This window comes from Myotis davidii, unplaced genomic scaffold, assembly GCF_000327345.1.
Source record: "Myotis davidii unplaced genomic scaffold, ASM32734v1 scaffold524, whole genome shotgun sequence".
Lineage (NCBI taxonomy): Eukaryota > Metazoa > Chordata > Mammalia > Chiroptera > Vespertilionidae > Myotis > Myotis davidii.
Genome location: NW_006299263.1, coordinates 814,425 through 832,176, shown reverse-complemented (window position 1 = coordinate 832,176; position 17,752 = coordinate 814,425). Strand labels below are relative to the sequence as shown.

The 17,752-nt window shown below is 43.7% G+C and overlaps 1 protein-coding gene across 1 annotated transcript in view; it reads left to right on the top strand.

The window, feature by feature from the left end:
- Positions 1-17,752, top strand: part of INTS9 (integrator complex subunit 9) — a 100,537-nt gene that overhangs the window by 30,271 nt on the left and 52,514 nt on the right. The window contains exons 3-5 of the mRNA XM_006774762.2: positions 8,748-8,808; positions 13,411-13,473; positions 17,503-17,642. Of these exons, the coding sequence (XP_006774825.1) occupies positions 8,748-8,808; positions 13,411-13,473; positions 17,503-17,642 (264 nt within the window). The remainder of the gene's footprint in view (positions 1-8,747; positions 8,809-13,410; positions 13,474-17,502; positions 17,643-17,752) is intronic.

Sequence of the window (17,752 nt, the reverse complement as noted above, 5' to 3'; positions counted from 1 at the left end):
GCTGAGGGCTTTTTTTAGGCTGGCCAAGCCGGCGACTGAAGTTCCCAACCTCTCCTTTTTTTATTTATTTATTTTTATTCTGGGGTTTATTTACCTTCTATAATTGAAACTTTGTTGCCGCTCCAGCTCCAAGGCCACGGCCTGCTGAAAGCAGATATCTGGGGTTTGTTTAGCTTCTATAATTGAAACTTTGTTGACGTCACTGGAGCTAAGAGCCAGCTCAGTGACCACGGCTGGCTGAAAGCAGGTGTCTGGGGTTTGTTTAGCTTCTATAATTGAAATTTTGTTGCTTTCGGAGCTCAGAGCTGGGCCGCGGCCGGCAGGGAACCTTGGCTTCCTCCATCACTGGAGCAAGCAAGTGTCCTGCTCGCTTCAGCTGCCTGGCTGCTGGCCGCCATCTTTGTTGGTGATTAATTTGCATATCTCGCTGATTAGCCAATGGGAAGCATAGCGAAGGTATGGTCAATTACCCTTTTTGTCTTTTATTAGATTAGATATTTTATTGATTTTTTTACAGAGAGGAAGGGAGAGGGATAAAGAGTTAAAAACATGAGAGAGAATCATTGATCAGCTGCCTCCTGCACTCTCCCCACCGGGTATGTGCCCGCAAGCAAGGTATAGACCCTTGACCGGAATCGAACCTGGGCCCCTTCAGTCCATGGGCTGACGCTCTATCCACTGAGTCAAACTGGTTAGGGCAGAGGGAGGTTATATCAGTGGGATGATTGGCAGCCCATAGAGTTTCTTTCAAAAAGTATCTTCCTTTGCTTAGTTCAGAATTCTCCGAGATGTACTTGGCTAGAATAGTATCCCCAGTTTCTCCCTATCCCCTCATCCTGCTTTATTTTTCTTCATAGTGCATATCATTGCATTATATATATTAGAGCAGCGGTTCTCAACCTGTGGGTCACGACACCTTTGGGAATCCAACAACCCTTTCACAGGGGTTGCCTAAGACCATCGGAAAACATATATATAATTACATATTGTTTTTGTGATTAATCACTATGCTTTAATTATGTTCAATTTGTAACAATGAAAATACATCCTGCATATCAGATATTTACATTACGATTCATAACAGTAGCAAAATTACAGTTATGAAGTAGCAACAAAAATAATTTTATGGTTGGGGGTCAGCACAGCATGAGGACCTGTATTAAAGTTTCACGGCATTAGGAAAGTTGAGAACCACTGGATTAGATGCTCGGTGCACAGATTTGTGCACAGGTGGGGTCTCTCGGCCTGGCCTGCAGGGATCCGGTCAAAACCAGCTTCTCACATTCCCCGAGGATTCCCAGATTGCAAGAGGGCAGTTCTCGGGTGATGCACCCCAGAATCGGGTTCCCTCCTCTCTGGTTCCAATGTGTCACCTGAGAACCCCAGCTGCCAAGTCACTGCAACTCGGCAGTTAAGCATCTGCCCCCTGGTAGTCATTGTGCGTCATAGCTACTGGTCAGATGGTTGGACAGTTGCTTAGGCTTTTAGATAGATAGATGATAGATAGATAGATAGATAGATAGATGATAGGTAGGTAGGTAGGTAGGTAGGTACATAGATAGATAGATAGATAGATAGATAGATAGATATAGTTAGATGATAGATAGATAGATATTTGGTTTATAATATTGTCTTCCTTCTCCACTAGAAGGTAAGTATTATAAGGGCAGGGGTTTTGTTTGTTCTCCACAGTATCCTCTGTGCCTAAAACAATTACTGACACATAGTAGCTTCTCAGTAAATATTTGTCATGTGAATGAATCCCTTTTTCTTCCCTAGATTCTAACCCTTCTTGCCTTTTCAGAGCCATCTCACTATTAATTGTGATCTTTCCTTTATCTTGAACCCTTCCATCTTAACTTAGTTTTTCCCATTTAATTATGCTGTCACTTCTGACATAAAATTTAAGAACAAATTTTTTTCACCTTCTCTCAACTTTTCTTTTCAGCATTCCTAACTCCTCCAACCTGTGCCTTTCCCATACTACCCACCAGAATGCCTCTCCCTGAAGTCACAAATGACTTCATGTCATTAGTTCTGGTGCACAGTCTTCTTCCTACTTGAGCATTCAGCAGCACCCTCCCCCTCTTATATCTCTGATTCTTCCTGTTCTATCTACTTTGGAGATTCGTCTTTCTCCAACTGGCCATCACATATCAGAATTCTTCAATATCTAGTGCTGGACTATAAGAGTCTCCACCAAAGGAATTTAATAAATATCCAGGGCTTCCATAGCCATCCAAACAATCTATATAAAAGCCTAAGCAACTGTTACAATGGAACGACCAGTCACTATGATGCACACTGACCACCAGTGGGCAGATGCTCAACACAGGAGCTGCCCCCGGCCCGCAGGCCCCGATTGTCGATGGGGCCTGCCAGCCAGGGGAAGACACTGGGAGGTTGGCCGGCAGGACCCAATTGCCCAGTTGGGGCCGGGCCCTCGGGCTGGGATGGGGAACTGGGGGTGAGTGGCAGTGGACGCTGGCAGCAAGGGGAAGGAGGAGGCAGGGAGGCAGGGAACCTGATCGGCCCTGATCACTGGCCCGGCCTAGGGACCCCACCCATGTATGAATTTCATGCACCAGGCCTCTAGTCTATAATAATAAAAGCGTAATATGCTAATTAGACCAGACATCCTTTGGACGAAGCTGGGGCTACAGCTGCAGGATGGCGGCAGCCACCGTGCCTGCGAGGAAGGGATCCAGGCAGCCGCCATGGCTGTGAAGGCCTACTCTTGCACGAATTTTATGCATCGGGCCTCTAGTATATGTATAAAAGCCTAAGCAACCGCACGACCAGTCGACCAGTGGCTATGATGTGCACTGATCACCAGGGGGCAGACATTCAATGCAGGAGCTGCCCCTGGTGGTCAGTGCGCTCCCACAGCCAACCTCCCGTGGCTGGCCAACCCCTGTTGTCCCTCCCCCCAGCCAGCCGGCCCCAATGGCCCTAATCGGGGTGGCCGACCAACCTCCCGCAGTCCCTGCCCCTGGCTGGCCAACTGCCTGCAGTCCTTCCCCCCAGCCTGCCGGCTCCAGTGACCTTAATCAGGGCCGGTCAACTAACCTCCCGTGGCCCCTCCTCTCAGCGGGCCAACCCCCCACGGCCCTGATTGGCCCAATTGCCGGCCAGGCCTAGGGACCCCACCCATGCACGAATTCGTGCATCGGGCCTCTAGTAACTTATAAATGTGCATCTTTAGTTAGTAATTCTCTTCTGAGCTCCAGATTCATGTTTCTAAAATAGTCATATATCCAAAGTTCCTCTCCTTGGTGTGCCTTTGAAGACACTTCAAAACTCAATGTGCCCCAAGTTGAGTTCCTTATTAGACTTGGTCCAGAAGAGGCGAGCAGCCACTCCCAGACTTGGTTCCCCCTCCCCACCTTAATGGATGGCATCCTGTTATAAAAGCCAGAAAACTGGGAGTTAACTTAAATATACCCTTCTTGCTTACTCCCCATGTCAGTTGAGTCTGTCATTAAGCCTTGTCATTTTTACCTTCTACAGTGCTCTAGAATCCAGTCACTTCTGTTCAGTGCTGCTGTAGTCATTGTTCTCTTTTACAGGCACTATTGCTTTATAAAGCCTCCTAGCAACTTTCTTCAGTTCTGATCTTGCTCCTGCCTGAATCCAAAGTCATCTTTTTGTGTAACTTTTTACTTTGAAATCACTTCAGATTTACAGAAAAGTTGCAAGAATAATAAAAACAATTCCCAGTTATCCCTATCAGTTGTTAACATCTTATCATATTTGCTTTGTCGTTTCCTCTGAATGTGCATGCATGTAATTTTTTCCGAACCATTTCAAAGACACAAACACGATGGTCCTTTACTACATAAATATCTGAGTGCCTATTTTCTAAGACATTCTCTACCTAATCACAGTACAATAATCAAAATCAGAAAACTTACACTGATTTCATACTAGTATCTATGCTTTATATCTTATTCATACTTCCCAAGTTACACACATTCATATCTACATATATAAAAGTTTAAGCGACTGTTTGACCGTTCTACCAGTAGCTATGATGCATACTGACCACCAGGGGGCAGACTCTCAACACACAGGCACAGAAACATGGAACAGACTGATGAATCTCAGGGGGGTGAGGGGAAAGGGGTGGGCAGGAAGAGATTAACCAAAGATCTTTATGCATACTAGAGGCCTGGTGCATGGATTTGTGCACCAGTGGGGTCCCTCGACCTGGCCTGTGGGGATCGGGCTGAAACCAACTCTCTGACATCCCCCAAGGGGTCCTGGATTGCAAGAGGGTGCAGGTCAGGCCAAGGGACCCCACCGGTGCATGAATGCATGTACTGGGCCTCTAGTTTTACTATAATGTCCTTTATGGCAAAAAAGAAAAATAGTGATACAGGCCCAGGATGCTCTCCAGATCACATGTTACATTTGGTTGTCATGTCTTCAGTCTCCTTTAACACGTTAAGCGCCCAGTCAGTCACTGGTGACTGACACTATACTTTCCGTCCGAAACAAAACAGGCTGAGCACTTAATGTGTTAATATGAAGGAGTTTTGCTGTTTGTCTATCTGTTAGGACCTTGTCATTTTTAGGAGTACAGGCCAATTATTTTATTAGATTAGATTGGGATTATTTTTGGTAGGAATGCCAACCAAATGATGGAGTATGTTATCAGCAGACACATGGTGTCAGTTTTCTAAAGAACCATCTTTTAGAATTACAAATCTAACCTCACCTCTCACTTATTTAAAACAATGATCTTTCATTGCTCTTAGGATACATGCCAAGTACATCTTGGTATATTAAGCTTCAAGCCTGTCCCTCTAGTATCTTGCTCTTTGTTTCCTTTCAGTTTCAAAGAAATCTTATCTCCTGCCCAAGACAGTCACACATTGTTCTTTCAGCCATGAAGGCTCTACTGCCCCTCCTCTATCCCACCCTCTTTAGCCTACTTAGCCAGAGCTTATCGCTCAGATCATTTATGACTCCAGTTTCTTCACAGAAAGGACACGGAGATGGCGTTCTAGTTGGATGAGGAGAGGTGGGGCCTGGGGAGTGTATGGGATTCTTCTTGAAATTTCATTGGAATAACCTTTTATGTAAGGCAAACATGTCAAACTCAGGCTAACATGGGCCAAATAAACAAGGTTTAAGTTTACATGAGCCACAAAAAAACAAAAGCTTCAGTTTTCATGGGAATGTAGGTTTATTTCTATAGAGACATGCTGAATACAAAGGGCTGAAATAAATGAGTAATCGTTAACAGAAAATAATAGAACATTTTAATAAAAATTAATATTTTGTCTTGAACATTCACTTACCAGACACTGAATAACTGCACAAATTAATAAGGGTAACGTAGATAAACCTATTTTTCTTGTTCTCCGTAAGCGAAATATTTCCTGTTGCGCACACCAAACAAGTCAGTACAAAACTAATGACGTGGCAATCAGCTGCTAAAATAATTGCTTATTAGTATTAGTGGAGAGAAATGGTGCACCTGTGCATAAGGCGTGTAAGGAAAATGAATGCAACAGGATTATAGTAATCAGTCATTAGCGAACATAGTAGTTATTAATAATTATATATAACAGGATATTGTAAAAATTAAATTACCAAATTTTTATTAAAACGTTTCTTACATACTGTTATATTGGCTGGGCTGCAAAAATATTCATTGTGGGCCACATGCTGCTGACAGGCCACAAGTTTGACATGCTTGATGTAAGGTGTCCATGCCAGAGGCTGGTGAGAGTGAGGGGAAGAGAGTACTGAACCTCGTAGCCTACTTTCTCTGTTCCCTCCAAACCCTGTCCCTTGACCCAGTTTCTCCTTGACTTTACTACTATCCAGATCACCCTCAGTCGTCATAGAACCAGGCAAATCTTTGGATGTTAGTCAAAAGAGCCAAATATCAACAGTACAACGATTGAAATTTCTTTTGAGAGCCAAATTTTTTAAACTTAAACTATATAGGTAGGTACATTGTTATTAACTTAAATAGGGTACTCCTAAGGCTTAGGAAGAGCCACACTCAAAGGGCCAAAGAGCCGCATGTGGCTTGTGAGCTGCAGTTTGCCGACCACTGGCCTAGACCATCCTGTCGCGATTTGTACTACACTACTTCATTGTTTTTAACAGCTTGTCTGTGTTGAGGTGATAGTTGATATGTCTGTCCTTCAGGAGGACAGGTATGTTTTGCTCACGGTTGCATCACCAGCACCTGAATGCTTGACACATAAATAAAGATCCATTGGAGGGTGACTCATTCTCCTACACTACAGATGATGAGGCTGTTCCCCGTTTCCTTCTTCTGGAAAGACCTCCTCTATCTTTTCCTCATAGCTCCTATTCCCTGCTCTCCCACAGCACTACTCACTGTCAGGATTTTTTGCTTGAGCCCTTAACACCTACTTACCCCATCATAGCTTTTATTTTATTCTATTGTATTTGCTGTTTACTATCTCCCTATACTAGAGTGTAAACTCCTCAGACTCAAGGATTAATTTATTTACTGTCATATTCTTGCACTTTGCATACATTTTCAGAATAAATTTTATAAACATTTTGGAATGAATGAATGTAGTCATGCCTCTTTCATTATTTTCTGATCATAGGAGTAATGTATTTCAAAGTAGGAAATTGGAAAAATGAAAAGTATAAAAAGTTAATTGCAAACCATAGTTGTTCTGTTTCACTGTTTTTCTAGGTGATAGGTTACTTTTAAATGCCTCCTTAGGTTATTTATTTACTTATGGGAATAATTTACCAAATTTTTTAAAAAATGGATTTTATATACATGTTTAAATCCTTTTCCCTTTGTTGCTTAAAGTTTACTAACTCTTTATGGTTTAGTCATTAACTCATTGGAACTCAGCAATCAAATATTTTCATTCCTGTAGTCAACATCCCTTTGCCATTGGGTGACACATTTCTGTGGCTCTTCACTTTGCTATTGTTATAACATGGTCATGCTCTCCATCCCATCTACTGCCAATTTCTCAAATCCAAAATAACTACAGGTACTTTATTGAAGGCTGTGATATAAAAAAATGTTTAACTAAAGTAAAATTTTTACTTGAAAAAAAATATTTCCTAATATTTTTAGCAGTATACCTTTTCTAATCATTTGTTGAGGACAACTAATGGAATCAGTCACCTCTGATTGAAGGCTGATTTACATGTGATGGGGAATGGAGAGAATGCAGGCACTTTGATACAGTTTTCTTTGTAAAGGGATGTGGGTATTGACAACCGTCACTTAGAGAGCATGCATGAAATGAGAACAGTACACATTGTCTTGGCATTGCAATTTTAAACTGATCTCATAGTAAATATATTTTTCAAGAAGTAAAAAGTCCATAGTGAAGACACAATAATTATGAAATGAGGTGGGAATTAAATGGCTAGTGACAATAGAATATTTCTCTGAGAGGTTAAAGCAGGAAACTCCCAGAGGTTTTTGTTTTTAAGCTTATCAGTTATAATTTATACCAACCAAATTTGATTGTCCTAGTACTAATTTTCATTCCCACGTATAAAATCCAAAATTCTTGCTTTTGGTTAATAAAAGCAAAATGTAAACCGTGAATGTGAGCAAAGGGTATGTGAGACTTCATTGTACTTACATTCTTGCAACTTTTCTGTAAGTTTGGAATTCTGTCAAAGTTACCCCAAATTTTTCACTGAAAAAAAATTAGATGCATATATATTCAGGTTTTTAACCTTTCCTAGAAGATGTTTGTGTTTCTATTTGGCTCTCATAGCTGTCACTTACTTACAAAATCAGAATCTGATAAAATTATTTTGACAAGAGGATAAGGGACTATATACATTAATTGAGTTTCTGATTATAGAGTCTTTTAGTCCTCAATCCTTACTTTGCCCTTAATTTTTACTTCATAGGCTAATTTTGTGGTGACGTGCGAAATTCCTTTTGCTGTACTCCTGACGTGCTTTTCTTCACACATCACCTTGATCATTAAGTTTTTCTTTTACAGCATTTTTTTTCCCTGAACTATTTGCATTTTCATCTACCAACATAATTCCTCTGGTCAGATAGTAGATATGGTTAAATCCTGAGATTACCAGAAGTGAATGATTTCTGAAAACAAACTATTTCAATATATCATATATACATGAAATTAACCTCACCTTCTAATAATTACTAGACATCATTTTGTAACACTTAGGAAAACGAGCATCATTTCCCAGCTTTGGAAACTCAAGCCACAGGTGACAAGTGACAAATCTACTTCTAAGTTGTGAATCCAGACTGTGAATTTGACTAGAACGCAGGCATTTTCATGTGCAGTGAATTCTGGCTGGTAGGCAGCTGAGTGTTCCTGTCCAAGCCCCTGACCTCTCTCTCTCTGAGTCCTTCTCATCCACAGATGCTGGTCCCAGGGGGCCTCCCTTCCGGCTTGTTGTCAAACACAAGCAAGGTGAAGTCAGGGCCAGTGACTGGAAAACTATAAAATGCTCTAATGTCTTATCTTGCCTTTTTCTTTATTGTTCTGCATAGTGTTCTTTTCAGTTTCCAAATTTATTGCTAAACTGTTTGACTTTTTAATGATCCATTGCCATATGAATCTTAAGCTTGATACAACAGGGTTCTTTCTTTATCTTTTCAATTAGTATTTTGGGTGAGCATTGCTGCCAATAATTTCCAGCTGTTTTTAACTTTATGGAGACAATATAGTCACCTTGAAATTACTAAGGATTATAATCTATTTAGCATAATTTAATTTTTTGTTTTGCAGTCCCAGGCTGTCTAATCTTCCCGGCTGGTCCCTAAAGGATGGAAATGTTTTCTTGGACAAGGTAATGAGTAACTGAAGTGTAGCTACACCCAGTGGAAAACCCTCTTGTCATCCGAGGGCCACCCATCAGTAATGTGATTGATGGGCTCATCCCCCCGCCAAGCCCTCCCAATGTATTCTCCCTGAAAAAATCCCAGGATCCATGTAGGGTCTTTAGTACTTGGTGATTGTTGTTTTTAAGAGCCTTTTAGGGAATCCCTGTTCAGATTCAGGTCCAGTTTTCTCATGTGAAAAAATTAAGAGCTGCAAATACATTTTATCACCACGAAGAGAAAACATTTATTTTTGTAGTTGCAATGAGATTTTCGAAGGTGATATTATTTAGAGAATTCCACCAACTATACGGCTGGAGGGAGTAAACTTTAAAAAAAAAAAAACAACTTTAAAATTCTCTAGTATGTGAGTTTCAAACTGCTTCTTCAGGGATCAGATCAGGTAGGGCATTGTAAAATTGGGGTCTTTGGGGGTGAGGAGAGGTCACAGAAGGTTTCAGGAAGGTATTGTCATCATCTGATCAAATCACTTTGACCTCTGGGTGAGGAATAGACTGAGTGCCAGTGTTTAACTTCCCAGGCGGTGCGTTCTGGGAGGATTAGGGTGAAAACATGTTCTTAGGTAAATTTGTGTGGAGGGCCTTTCAGACTATGTTCTATGATCTTATTCCAGCCTTTCCTGTTAGCCAGGAATGGACACTATAGTAGGTTATGAAAAAAAGAACATAGTTCCAGGAATCTAAGATATTTGGAGTCCTATCAACTTTAATCACTGATTAACAAGGCCTAAAGTAAATAACTTCTTTTTTCTAGGCTATCAAGTTTTTGACATTAGATTATCTTTTTTAAAAATACATTTTTGTTGATTTCAGAGAGACAGGGAAAAGGAGAGAGAGATAGAAACATCAATGATGAGAGAGAATCATCGATTGGTCTCCTGTCCGCCCTCCACTGGGGATTGAGCCTGCAACCTGGACATGTTCCCTGACCAGGAATTGAACCATGACCTCCTGGTTCATAGGTCGATGCTCAACCACTGAGCCACCGCAGCTGGTCAACATTAGATTATCTTCACAGTAATTTCTTCCTCAGATCATTATTTAGGCAGTTAAATTATAAATGAGAGACCAAAGGTACATAAAGGGTTAAAAACTTCAAAGCTCATCCATGCCATTCTTAGTCTTCTAAATCATTCTTTCCCATGTCTCAGGATTGAAAGACTGATTATGTTTAAAGATCCTTACAATGACTCATCTAAATAAGGCATTTCCTTACTGTAATAGATATCTATATATATAAAAGCCTAAGCGGCCATTACGACCAGTCGCTGTGACACGCACTGACTACCAAGGGGCAGAGATGCTCAATGCAGGAGCTGCCTTCTGGTGGTCAGTGAGCTCCCACAGCCAACCTCCCATGATTCTTCCCCCGAGCTGGCCAGCCCTGATCAGCCGAGGGACCCCACCTATGCACGAATTGGTGGCACCAAGCCCCTAGTTGTTAAATAAAGAGGTGTTCTTTTTACAGAATTAATTTCTGTAAACTGCACCCAACCTCAAGTGCAAGCCAAGTGTATAATTTGACATGAGATTTCCCTCACAGTTAACCCGTAAAATTATGTGACATTCATGAGTTGTGCACCTGAAATCAGTCTGACTCTTCTGCTAGCTATGAATTATTCTTCCCTGAGAAAGGCTCACAAGCATCCCATTACCAGTGCATTGTGAGCAAATGACTTGCTTGTGTACGTGAAAGCATTTCATTAGAAGAGAGCAGTGAGTAAAACACAGTGACATTGTGAGTGCGCAGAATGGCAGGCCTGCTTCTGTAGTCAGTAGGGAGAGACTGGGAGGAGGCTTTGTCATGTGAGGTGAGCATGCCCTGGTGCGTGTAGCCTTGTGGGGAAGATGATTATGTAGCCAGTTTAAGACCAGGCAGAACTTTGAAATTTCCCAGGACTTATCTGCAATCATTTTTAACCTCATCCTAAGGGATTTGGGAGTCTTCTCCCATTGAACATAATTGCTTATTTGTTTTTAGCTGGCAGATGCATTGTAATTAAGAACTGTTTGCAGCCTCTTTTTGGCTCAGCCTTTCACTGGTTAAATGGTATTCATGTGAAAAGAGGAATCAGAGTTTACACTGAAAGGTGAGGGGAGGAAATATTCTGTCAAGGTTCTGCTATGAAACTTGTAAAATTCAAAAGGAAAATAATATATAATTAGTACCCTGTCTTCAGATAAGGATTGAGAGTAAAATCATTCAGACTGAGATATAATTATAGATACACTAGAGGCCTGGTGCATGAAATTCATGCACTCTGGGGTGCGAGGGGGCGAATCCTGCACCCTCTCAGCCTGAGCCCTCTCGCCTGTGCCCAGGAGCCCTCAGGGGATGTCTAACTGATGGCTAAGCCGTCAGTCAGACATCCTTAGTGCTGCTGTGGAGGTGGGAGAGGTTCCCACCACCACTGCTGTGCTCGCCAGCCGTGAGCCAGGCTTCTGGCTGAGCAGTGCTCCCTCTGTGGGAGCGCACTGACCACCTGGGGTCAGCTCCTGCATTGAGCATCTGCCCCCTTGTGGTCAGTGCATGTCATAGCAACGGGTCGTTCCACCATTTGGTCGATTTGCATATTAGCCTTTTATTATATAGTATATACATAGGAATATATAGAAATATATGTTCAGTGACTAATGAAAACCCAATAGAACAAAATTCTTGTTCTGGAAAGAGCAAACTGTCAACCAAACTACATATCCTATCTAATAAAAGAGTGATATACAAATTGACCATCACTCCAACACAAGACAGCCGCCCCCATGTGGACACAAGATGGCCAGCAAGGGAGGGCAGTTGGGGAAGATCAGGCCTGCAGGGGAAGGGCAGTTGTGGGGAACCAGGCCTGCAGGGGAGGGCAGTTGGGGGGGACCAGGCCATCAGGGGAGGGAAGTTGAGGGAGGACCAGGCCAGCAGGGGGAGGGCAGTTGGGAAGGACCAGGCCAGCAGGAGGGGGCAGTTGGGGGGGACCAGGCCTGCAGGGGAGGGCAGCTGGGGGTAATCGGGCTGGCAGGGGAGCAGTTAGGTGTCGATCAGGCTGGCAGGGGAGTGGTTAAGGACTGATCAGGTTGACAGGCAGAAGCTGTTAGGGACAATCAGGCAGGCAGGCAGGCAGGCAGGCGAGCGGTTGGGAGCCAGCAGTGCTAAATTGTGAGAGGGATGTCTGACTGCCCATTTAAGCCCGATTCCACACTGGGCAGTCGGACATCCCTTGAGGGGTCCCAGATTGGAGAGGGTGCAGGCTGGGCTGAGGGACATACCCTCCCCACCCCCTGTGCACAAATTTCATGCACCAGGCCTCTAGTATATATATATAAAAGCCTAAACGACCAAACAACTGGTTGCTATGATGCTCACTGACCACCAGGGGCAGACACTCAATGCAGGAACTGCCCCTTGGTAGTCAGTGTGCTCCCACAGTGGGAACGCCACTCAGTGAGCTTATTGAGCAGTGGCGGCGGCAGGTGCAGCGGATCCAGAATGAGCGGGAGTGGTGCAGTGCCCTGCCTGGGCTCGGGCTCCTCCCTGGCCGCTTCACACATCTGCAGGGATCTGGCCGTACTTCCAGCTGCCAATCCCTGGATGGTTCTCCAGAGAGTTCTTCCTGCAGCTCTAAAATGCAGAGGTTGCTATATAAATACCTCAAATTCCATGTCCCCTGGGTAGGATAACTCCAAGGTGATTTATGCACCAGAGTGTCCCCATGGATTAAGTCTCCCTTGCCCACAGAGGTGTATAGCTCAATAATGCATCCATTATTGGCCCTCTTCCTTTCCTTTTGTCACTTGCACACCCTCCCCCTGTTTTTCAGCACCTTCCATCTAAGCTTGCACTCACCTTTTTCTCGGGGATATTTGTGTGGGAGTCCAAGCTAAGGCAGGCATATCCAATGTGGTAGGTCATGAGCAGTGTGGCAAGTTGTACTACAAATATGTTTTTTTCTTTTGGATGATTACATTTGGTTTATAATCTCAAATTGCATGCTCTGCAAGGACAAAGATTATATTCATGATGATAATGCGGCGGGGGTAGGGTGGGGTGGTAGTTTAATTCCTACCTTCTACTCTTCATCCCCCTCCTTAGTTGCCTCTTGGCCCTGATTGCATAGTAAAATCACTGGAAGTGCTCGTTATAAATACAGGTTCCATGACCTCATCCCCAGAGTTTCTGATCCCTTGACTGTTAGATAGGGCCCAGGAGTCTTGACTCCATCAGTGTGCCCATGTGTATTCTGATGTTGCTATTATTCGAGAAGCATTGGGTCATGAATTATGGAAGCAGCATGTGTCCACACTTGGCTTCCTCATAGAGCCATCAAGAAATATGCATTCAGGTTCTGAGTCTGCCACCTACCAGCATTTGTTATCTTGAATAAAATACCTAACCTCCCTGAGCCTACACTGGAAACAGTTGGCCTGCATAACCTTCTAGCTTCCCTCCAACTCTAGCCATCTCTGATTCTTCATGGAAAATTTGGTTTGAGGATGAAATTTCTTTGTTGCTGTATCAATTGGATATTTCTCCCTAGAATTTTTCCTTTTCCTTTCTTTTAGGAGCTGAAGGAGTGCTCGGGCCATGTATTTGTGGATTCTGTGCCTGAATTCTGCTTACCAGAGGTAAGATTAAAGTGAACCTCACTGTAGAAACAAAGCATATCTCGTCATCTCTCAAAATGAAGTCAAGAAATAATTTCAAGGGGCTTAGCTTCTCTCTTCAAGTTGAAATGAATCTGTTATTTCAGCCACTTTGTTACACAGCTGAGATATCATTTAGGAGTTCTTTCTGTTGTCTGGGCATCATTTGTCACTCTCTTCCTCCTGTTCCTAGCTCTTTCCATAATCCCCACTGACACTTGTGCTCTTGAGCAAAGTAAGGAAACAGCTCAGACCTTTGTTTTGTAATTACAGTGCCTGTGACTTAGATTAGCCCTACTTTTCCTCGTCTTGCTTAGAGTGGGTAACTGGGAATTGCTGTTCTTCAGCCAGTGCAGTAAACTGTAAAATTTCTTGCTGACCGGAAAGATCACATTGAATATTGCTTGAAATTCACGAATTCTGAACTGAGTTATGGATATCTGTCATTTACATATTACCATCATAGTGAGACTCATTATAAGAGTCTCAGGCCAGTTTCATCCTTAAAAGGAAACAGAGATCAGTTTCCATTAGTGTTAAAGGAAACGAATCTCAGCTGACAGGCCTAATCCCCTGAGTGGCCTGGGCGCTCTCAGCGGACAGATGGAGTGTAGGGGAGCCAGTAGCTAATCCGGGGTTCCTGAGGAAATCAGTGCAAAGCTGCCATCCTGTCTTCTCCTTGCCGCCCAATGGATCACAGCACCTCTGGAAAATTCTTGCACAGTCCAGTGCCAAAGAGAAAAGAAATGGAGAGCTCTTCCCCTTATTTTTGTCTTCTCTTCCTCTCTTTCCATTTCTACACTTTCTTTGATACCCTGTAGATAACCATTTTTCTCTCTTCTAAGTCTGTGTATGTGCCCTTTGCTGTACCCGAGTGGAAGAAAGGAAGGAAACCAATGAAGGACGTGGTCATTGAAGGTAGCAGCAAAGGGGGAGAGTTTGAGGTAAAGTAGTGAGAATAGGGCTGAAGGAAGACAGTGATCAGGAATCCTGAGCTCTCCCTGCCTGCAGTTAGCCTCCCTGTCATCTTCATTTGTCATCGAGGAACTGGTGGGGCAGTTCCCCATCTGTTCAAAGACTCCTGCTCCCGGTGCTGTGTTTACTTCCAGTGCACCACACACGGCACTGACTGCTGCACCCTCGTTTACGGACAACAGTGTGGAACCTGAGTTGGTGTTCTCATGACCTTTTTGGTCTGCTCCATAGGGTGCTAAACTTTAAAATTAGACAGTTACCATTTTGCCATTCAGCTTTGGCAAGCTCAAAGAGTATTGATATATTTAGGATTCTAGAGCCATATAATTTTTTTTCAACTTCTGTCATAACTTATAGCTTATATAACAAGTTAGTAATAGTTGCTATTTTAAGGTAGAACCAGAGCATTGCATCATCAGGGGAAAATAGGAGAGTCAGAGAATCAGGAGAGAGGTGCTTACTAAGCCCAGACTTCACTGACTTGGGTGAGTCGGGCAGACCTAACCCCAGTCCTCATGGAGTTTATAATTTATAATTTTGTACGACTACCTAAACATCCTACTGTCCCCTAACTTCTACACCAGGGACTGCATATAAGGCCCAGGACAGTATAATAGGCAAGCAATAAATTAGGGTAGTTTTGACCCAGTTTATGGGCTGTAGAACCCAAGTGTCCATATACAGTTTAAAATTAATCTTTATTGGATTTCACTGAGTAAAAGTATGTAAGTAAATATATACATGTGAGTATATAAACGTGGCCTGGATATTAATTTCTCAGATGGAAAAATGTTTATGTAGACACTGTTGACATGTATGCAGACAGAGTATACATACCTATTTTTTTCCAGCTGTCCCCACCAAATTTCTCATCATTATAGACTCTGGGCTGATTTTTTTAGACATTAAAGAGAAATGTCAAATATTCTCACGCAGGTCCTGTACGTGGCAGGAAAGGAAAGTAGAGAAGCTTTGGAGCTTGGCTGTTGCCTCAGCTGTCCATCCCCGTTTTCTTCTGGGTCTATCACTCTGCCTCTCTGTCTTCATGTCTTTGTGTAAAAGTGTTTCTAGACCCGTAGGTCATGGCTCGATCCCAGTCAGGACACATGCCCAGGTTGTGGGCTCGATCCCCAGCGGGGGACGTGCAGGAGGCAGCCGATCAATTATTCCCTCTCATCATTGGTGTGTCTATCTCTCTCTCCCTCTTCCTTCCTCTCTGAAGTCAATAAAAATGTATTTAAGTAAAATCAACAATAAAAGTGGTTCTAGAGCGGTGGTGGGGCTAGGACCAGCAGAATGCTACGTGACCTTTCATGGTGAGGACGTTGTCTTGGAAGTGCAGTGTACGACATGGGGTCAAGGGTGATGTAAGTTGAATACTGTCATTAAGCCTGTTATTCACACAGATTGCCATTGCCCTCGGCAGTATGTAGCTTTTGACCTCGAATCTACATGCCGCCCTCAGGAGCTGATTATGCCTCAGCAGCCTTATTAAATTAACTTATTTCATGTGTCAAGTCACTCAACCAGAAAACACCCACAGCAAAATGGTACATTGTCTCTGTCATTTGCAAAGACGGCACAGACATCTCTGTCACTTCTCCGTGGGGGACGTACTAGGGCAATGACCCGTTCTTCCGAAAGACTTCCTCGACTCGCCGCAGGCTGTCCTCAGTGCACCGTGCGCTTTCCCGGGGGTAACTTCCGTGAGGGGGACTCTGTGGTTGAGGTGATTGCGTCTCAGCTTTCCCCACAAAGGTGCTGCTTATAACTGCATCCCTCAAGCAGCAGAGCCGAGGCCAGTCCTGTGCCGGCTGTGCAGCTGGGAAGGGACAGATGAATCAGCAGGATTCTTGACCCGAAAGACATTTACTATGTAAGGGAGAAAGTGATACTTGAGTTGCCATGGTACAGAGTAATCACTGCCATAGAGGGGCATGCATGAGGTGCTTGGTGGTTCTGAGAAGTGGTTTCTTTCATCTGGGCAAATCAGTAAGAGAATCATTTCCTTAGAAGAGAGTTCTCATAAAATTTACTGAACATGGTAGCATTTTTCCCTCACCTGCCAACTTGTCTTTGCCATTTTCACATGCCCTTAATGAGAAAAGGGGTAGATTTGGGGTTAAGACTAGGGTAAAATAAGAATATAATTTCCTTTTGTGACTGCCACTACTTTTTTCTTTTCTTTTCTTTTCTTTTGGCGGGGGCAGGGGTTGGGGGTTGGAGGTGGGGGGGCGGTGGTTATATCCAGCACTAGTGGTCAGAAGTTACCTTAAAAAAACAACAACAAAAGTCAGTTCCCGCCCTAGCTGGTTTGGCTCAATGGATAGCGCATCAGCCTGTGGACTGAAGGGTCCCAGGTTCGATTCCAGCCAAGGGCACATGCCTGGGTTGCAGGCTCGATCCTCAGTGTGGTGCGTGCAGGAGGCAGCCAGTCAGTGATTCTCTCTCATCATTGACGTTTCTATCTCTCCCTCTCCCTTCCTCTCTGGAATAAAAAAAAAAGAAAATCAGTTCCCACATTTTTTTTTGTTTGTTTGTTTTGTTTTTGTTTTTTGTTTTTTTTTATTTTTTATTACAAAGGGTATTACATATGTGTCCATTTTTTAGTTCCCACGTTTGACTTTGGGGGAGCTGCTTTCTCTGTGCTGCTCCCTCTGTTCCCGCAATCCGTGCCGGGGCCGCGTTGCACTCTAGTTCCCCTCACAGGGTATATTGTGCTGTCTCTGCGTCGTGTTCCCTGGTCTCACCAGCCAGGCAGCATTTATCCCCATAGGGGTGACTCAGAACTAGCTTTAGTGCCTCAGGGCGCTGCTGGTGTCCACGCTGCATTCTCGGTGTTAGCCCTCCTGTCCTGCTACCCAACGTCAATATCAGGAAACACCCTAAGGTGAGAACAGAAGTGTCGCAGGAAGACCATCATCACTCCGTAGCACCCAAACTACTCTGCATTCTGACGGCATCCCCTTTCAGTCGCAGCACGTTGATCTATGGGCTCGCAACAGATATGCATCATCCCCTCTCCTTTCTTTTCAGACAGAGCTAATAGATCTGTCTACGGTAGATGTGATCCTCATCTCTAACTACCACTGCATGATGGCGCTGCCCTACATCACCGAGCACACCGGGTTCACAGGCACGGTGTACGCCACCGAGCCCACCGTGCAGATCGGCAGGTGAGACACTGCTCTATCCCGTGAGCATGAGGCCCAGCGCTCCTTCCCTCACTGGTGACTGCTTAATAGAGTGCTGTGCCAGGAGTGATCGTTACTTCCTCCCAAGCAGC